Genomic DNA, 6,270 nt, shown 5'->3' with positions numbered 1-6,270 from the left:
ACCCTCGCCATAGTTCCCTCTAAGCTGAGCAGTGAGCAATCGCTCACTTAAAAATCATCATCAACTCAGAGTTTTCCAAACCTGCCCAGAAGCCGAGAGGGAAAGAGTGAGAGGAAGGAGAGTGAGAGGAAGAGAGGAAGAGAGAGAAACAGATAGAAAAAAGAGAGGAAGGAAAAGAGAAAGAAAAAGAATGGGAGTAAGGAAGAGAGAAAGAAAATCAAAATCTAGTTTGAAACTAGCTCAACTATTTAAATGGCATTTTGATATTGAGAGTTGCCCTATTATGAGCTCACTGTTATAGACACACAGTACAGTATTTTATTTTGAAATTCTCTGAGGCAAAACAGGGTGGGTTTTTTATTTATTTATTTATTCATTCATTTATTTATTAATTATTTGTGTGCCGCCCAGTCCCGAAGGGACTGCCGCTCAGACACTATACTTTTCCGCCCACCCCCCAAAAAAATTAGAGAGAACACTGACCCTCGCTATAGATTATTGAGAAGGCGAGCGGAGTTACATAGTAAAAGGTATTAGCGTAGAGCAGAGGTCCCCAAACTTGGCGACTCTAAGGCTTGTGGACTTCAACTCCCAGAATTCTCTATCCAGCATAGCTCCAGTAGCAGCTATAGGCTGGCTAGAGAATTCTGGGAGTTGAAGTCCACAAGCCTTAAAGTTGCCAAGTTTGAAGACCCCTGGCGTACAGTCTCAGCCTCTTTGGGGTGTGATGTCACTTCCAGGCAGTATAAAGGCACAGGATTGTGGGAAATGGGGTGTGGAGTTTCAACGTCCTTCAATGAAAGAGATGTGAGACTGGTGTGTGTGCTTGAACAAAGCTTTAAAACCATGATTTCTGACTCAATAACACTCATTCTCAGCTGGATGCTTGTTGCCAGGATTCTGGTGAGCGTAAAACATACGCTTAAATGATAAACGGACTTTGTTATCTATTGGAAAGCTAATTACGCCGAGCTTGGCGTTTTCCCCCGTGCCTTGTTGACGTTTAGTTCCCAAAAAGAAAATCCTCCCTCCTCCGAATCTTTTAAAACCTGCTTTTCATTATGTGTGTTTATATCAATAAAGAGTTTCATTTATTCATAAAATAAAGGATTTTTGAGTCGTGAGTCGTGAACAGAGGGGAGGGAACGGACGCCAAAACAGCGGATGAAAATGCTGATCATATTAAAAACAAAAACAAAAAACCAGCCCAACTGAAAACCTTCCTAACATTTTACAAGCAAGGAAGGGCGCTTTTTACACACCCCCGCTACACAATTTCTCAAGTATACAAAAGAGAGATGAAGGAAGCTCGGAGGAATCGGCGGGTCCTTCTTAGAAAGCCGGAATCCCCCTCTTCTTCTTCCTCCTCCTCCTCCTCCAACGGCCTTTCATTTGCCAAGATGGGCGCCCAGCTCTCTCTCCAGCCCCGCCACAAACTGGTCGTTCAGGAAGAGCAGCTGCCCGTGAGGCAGGAACTTCTCGAGGATGGCCTCCGTCCGGTCGGCTTTCAGGAGCACGTCGCTCCCCGCGGAGAGAAGCTTGAGGTGCTCCAGCAACGTGCTGCCCAGCAGCCTCAAGGTGCCCTCGGCAAGCATCAGGTTCTCCTCGGGGTCGCAGACCAAAACGAAGGCCAAGGACTGGACCCCCAACCAGAGCACCGTCTTGTCCTCGGAGAAGGGGTCGCCTGCGGGGAGGCGGAAGACCCCCAGCGGGGTCTCCTGGAGGGAAAGGGCTTCTTCGGGCAGCGGCTGGTGAAGGTGCTCGGGAGGAAGCTTCCCTGCGAGGCTCAGCTGCAGCCTGCACGCCGTCTCGACCCGTCTGGGGACACAGAGCAAGAGAGCGGTCACAATTCCTGTGCAGGTGGGGGCTTCCCTCTTGCCGTTGCTATTTCAGAAACTTTACTATAGTTTTAATTGGATTTATATGCTGCCGCCCCCCTCCGAGGACTCAGGGCGTCTTACAACATATAAAAAAAGACAATAAACATCGAGATCCAATTAATTAAAATGAAGTTACATCTAAAAACTAAAGAACCAATTAAAAGACACACATATCCAACACAATCTTAAAAAGACAAATGTAACGCAAAGCAATACGTTAACAAAATGACAACAGGTTCTGAGGAATAATTCTCCGATTGAACATTCTAAAACAGTGGGGAAATTATGTTTTGTTTATACGTTTTGTTCTATTTTTCGTTACATTTACTTGTCTGTCTGTCTGTTTGTTTTTTATTTACTTGTATTTATTTTGTTTGCTGTTGTAATGTTTTTGCATGTACAAACATTTTAAAATTAAAAAATAATAATAATAATAATAATACACACATATCCATTCAACCGATAAGCCCACTACAGTAACCCCTCGCTACTTTGCGATTCATCTTTCGCGGATTCGCTACTTCATGGGTTTTCAAAGGGGGCTGAAATCCATTATAATTTTTAAATCCATTCAAAATCCATAAAATTCTTCTACAGTCCTACTGTCCTCTATTAAAGAAACTGGTAGGATATCCCATGTAGTTCCAGCTGAGAAACATTATAGAATGACTGTTTAATGCAAAGGGGGGGGGGGTTAAAAGTCTAAATACACACAAAAAGTGAAGGGAGGAATGAAGAAGGCGGAAGGGAGGGAAAAATAAGAGAAAAAAGGAACTATGGAGGTGGAAGAAAGGAAAAAATAAGGAAGGAAAGATGGAGGTGGAAGGGAGGAAAAAATAAGAGACAGAAAAAAAGAAGAAGGAAAGGAGGAAAAAATAAGGAAGGAAAGATGGAGGTGGAAGTTTCATTTATTCATTTATTTGGTGGTATTTATATGCCGCCCTACTCTGGTGACTGGGCGCCTAACAATAATCAGTTACTAAAACAATATAAAAATACGACAATTCATTTAAAAAAATGTGATTAGTGAGGAAGAACAACAACCAGGAAGTGAGGAAAAAATAAAAGAAGGGAGAAAAGATGGAGAGAGAGGAAGGAAGGAAAAAACGGAAGGGAGGGAGGAAAAATAGAGAAGGAAGGAAAGATGAAGGCCGAAGTGAGAGAAAAATAAGAGAAGGAAAGAAAGATGGAGAGAGGGGAGGAGACACTAGAGAGGAAGGAAGACGAGAGGGAGAAAGGAAGGACAAAAGAAGGAAGGAAGAAGTAGAGAGGGTGAAGACAAAAGATGGAAGGAAGGCAGGAAGGAAGGAAATAGCATGGGAGGGAGGGAGGGAGAGAAGAAAGAACGGGAGGGAGGGAGGAGAAAAGAAGGAAGGAAGGAGGACAAAAGAGGAAGGAGAGAGGAGAGAGGGAGGAAGGACAAAAGAGGGAAGGAAGGAGGGAAGGAAGGAAATAGCATGGGAGGGAGGGAGGAAAGAAAGAAAGGGAGGGAGGAAGGAGGAATGAGAGAGGAAGGAAGGAGAAAATAGGGTGGGAAGGAAGAAAAGGGTTAAGAAAGAAGGAAGGAGGGGCACCCACCCACCCACCCACCGCCTTCACCTGGCCACCGTCCGCAGACGCTCCTTCTCCGTCCCGGGGTCTCCTGACGCCCCCCCTCGGGCCCCGAAGCCTCGGCAGAAGAGGAGCCGGCAGGGCTGAGCTTCTTCCCCGGGCCGAGGGCGCCACGTGTGGATCAAGAAGGCGCGGACCATGGTGGGAGCAGGCTGGGCCCAGGTAGAGGCCGATCTGGGGTTGGACTCGATGACCTCCAGGGTCCCTCCCAACTCTGTTGGTCTGTTCGAGAGAGAGAAGAGCGGACGGGGGGGTGGGGTGACGCCCCCTCCTCTCTGGCCACCTCCTGGCCCTCAACGTCCAAGGGGCTCCCCGGCTGCGACCCTGCTGGAACGGCCGTCGCTCTAGGCGGGGGATCCGGAAGTCGAGACTACATTTCCCGACGGGCTGCGCGCTGGACCGGAAGTGGAGCTATAGGAGGCGGAAGCCCTCGCGGCTAGGGGGAGGGTAAAAGTCTTTACTCGCGCATGCGCCCAACCTCTGGCGGCTCAACGCAAAGGGGCGCGGCCGAGCCTAGGGGGCGGGACTGATTTCAAAAAGAGCGCCGGGGGAACCTCCTCCAATCACCCGAACGGGGGCTAACAACCGAATGCAGGGACTGGTCGAGAGCGCTAAAGGCGAGGCCGACGCGGATTGGCCCATCTCGCATAGGGGGCGTGGCACGGAGCAGCTTCCTTCTATGGCGCGCGCAAGGGGCCAAGAAAGGCGAAGCTGCTGTCCTCGCTTTACGACCACAGCGGTGGCCAAAGTTTCTGGTGCCAAATGGAGGCATTTAAGTGAGTTTTGCCCATTTGGGTGCAGTTGTCAAGGGAATGCACCAGTTGCATTAGTTGATGAAGTCATTAAGCGAATCCCTGCGGTTCAAGGGAGTGACACGGTCGTTAAATGAACTTGGCTTCCGGGTTGACTTTGGTCAGGTCGCAAAAGGAGATCACGTGACCCCAGGACACCGCGCAAGGACTATTTTCCTTAAAAGTGAAAGCAATTATTTTATTTTACATTTAGATTCCTTTCAACGTTTTTTGAGTTTCTCACTGTAAGAAATTCAAAACGTTGAAACTAATCTAAAATAAAATTTGCATTTTATTCATTTGTATTTTATTTCTGTTTTGGAACCCGCCCTGAGTCTATGAAGAAGGGCAACCCAAAAATCCAAATAATAAAGTAAAATAAATCAGTGGAACAGCTTGCCACCAGAAGTTACGATTTGCCAGACGACATTGTTTACTTGACGGGACCTGGAGAAGGCCAACTTTGTGGGACCTAATCGGCCGCTGGGATTCGTGCGCAGAAGGCGGTCCCGGAGATATTTTGTTTCAGTGCCATGAAGGGCTTTACAGGTCATTACCAACACTTTGAATTGTGACCGGAAATTGATCAGCAGCCAGTTTAATCCTAGTGGCACCTCCGTCTTTTATAGTTTGGGTTTTTTTGCTCCGTGCACATGTGCAGAAGCAAAATCTCATCCAGGTTCGCCCATCATCAAATCACCAAAATCTCACGTGTCCCCTCGTGATATTTCAGTGCATTTTTGCTTTGTGTCCATGCGCAGAAGAAAAAACACACGGTTTACATGTGAAAGACACCCTAAGCTGCACACTGGTAGCAGCGATGTGCCCCTAGTCTTATGAATAGTGACAAGCCCCCTTCTGTAAGTTTTCTCATGGCATCTCTGGCCGGTGACTGAATCCAAAGCGGCCACTGGCTGTGTGTTTGTATGCGTGTGCGTAATATTCATTGGAGGACTTGGCAACCAATAGTGAACATAAGAACCTACGAAGGGCCCTGCTGAATGGGGCCAAAGCCCACCAAGTCCAGCATTCTGTGTCACACAGGCCAATTGTCCATGGGGATTTTGAGTAGAGAGGGCAAAACCCTCCCTTTCTCTTGACCCCCAACAAATGGGACCCAAGGGAACCCTGCCTGCCTCAACCAACATAGAGGCGGCACTTGGACATCCATTTCAATAACCACCTATGATACACTTGGCATCCATGAATCTGTCTAATCCTGCCTTGAAGCTATCAAGGCTGACAGCTGTCACCTCTTCTGGAAGGAAATCCCATCAACCAAGGACCCTCTGGGTGAAGAAATATCTCCCTTGATTTGTCCTCAGTTTCTTACCTGTGAGCTTTAGGGAGTGGCCCCCTCGTCCGAGTACTGTGTGATAGAGAAAATAATTTTTCTCCATCCACCTTTTCTATCCCATGTGTGATTTTATTCACTTCGATCAAGTCACCCCTTAAACGCCGTCTTTCAAGGCTGAAGAGACCAGGACGTTGCAACCTGGTTTCATAAGGGAGGGGCTCCATTTCCTTGATCATTTGTTGCCCTTTTTGGCACCTTCTCCAGTTCCATTCTATCCTCCTTGTGGTGCGGTGACCAGAACTGTACACAGGACTCCAAGTGTGGTCTCACCATCGATTTGAAAAGAGGCAATACAAGTTACCGACTTATTTTCGATTCCCTTCCTAATCATGCCAAGCATGGAATTTGCTTTTTTTTTACTGCTAATGCGCACTGGGTTGACCTCTTCATTGAGCTGTCCATCAAACCCCCAAGATCCCGTTCTTGGGTCATCTCAGAAAGCTTGGTCCCCATCAGTTGGTAGGTATAATTGGGGGTCTTTGCCCCGATATGCATAACTTTGCACTTGTTTGGGTTAAAATGCATTTGCCACTTTCTTGCCCACTCAATTTCGAGAAATCCTTCTGGAGGTCAGTTTCACTTTTCCACTTGTAGTGGAATGGGGCTACCCCATTTTATTTTTTCCCCATTT

The 6,270-nt window shown here is 47.2% G+C and overlaps 1 protein-coding gene across 1 annotated transcript; it reads right to left on the bottom strand.

Moving 5' to 3' along the window:
* Window positions 1-349: 349 nt before the first annotated feature.
* AP5S1 (adaptor related protein complex 5 subunit sigma 1) lies at window positions 350-3,882 on the bottom strand. The gene is made up of 2 exons (XM_070756821.1): window positions 3,480-3,882; window positions 350-1,818 (listed from the first exon to the last, which is right to left on the bottom strand). The coding sequence occupies exons 1-2, from the start codon at window positions 3,629-3,631 to the stop codon at window positions 1,389-1,391; spliced, it is 582 nt and encodes a 193-aa protein (XP_070612922.1). The 5' UTR covers window positions 3,632-3,882; the 3' UTR covers window positions 350-1,388.
* Window positions 3,883-6,270: the final 2,388 nt, after the last annotated feature.

This window comes from Erythrolamprus reginae, chromosome 7, assembly GCF_031021105.1.
Source record: "Erythrolamprus reginae isolate rEryReg1 chromosome 7, rEryReg1.hap1, whole genome shotgun sequence".
Taxonomy (NCBI): domain Eukaryota; kingdom Metazoa; phylum Chordata; class Lepidosauria; order Squamata; family Dipsadidae; genus Erythrolamprus; species Erythrolamprus reginae.
This window is presented reverse-complemented; position numbering and strand designations above follow the sequence as displayed.

Coding starts and splice junctions, on each gene's coding strand:
- AP5S1 (XM_070756821.1), bottom strand. CDS start 3,631: ATGGTCCGCGCCTTCTTGATCCACACGTGGCGCCCTCGGCCCGGGGAA. Junction 1,819..3,479: donor CGTCTGCGGACGGTGGCCAG/GTGAAGGCGGTG, acceptor CTGTGTCCCCAG/ACGGGTCGAGACGGCGTGCA.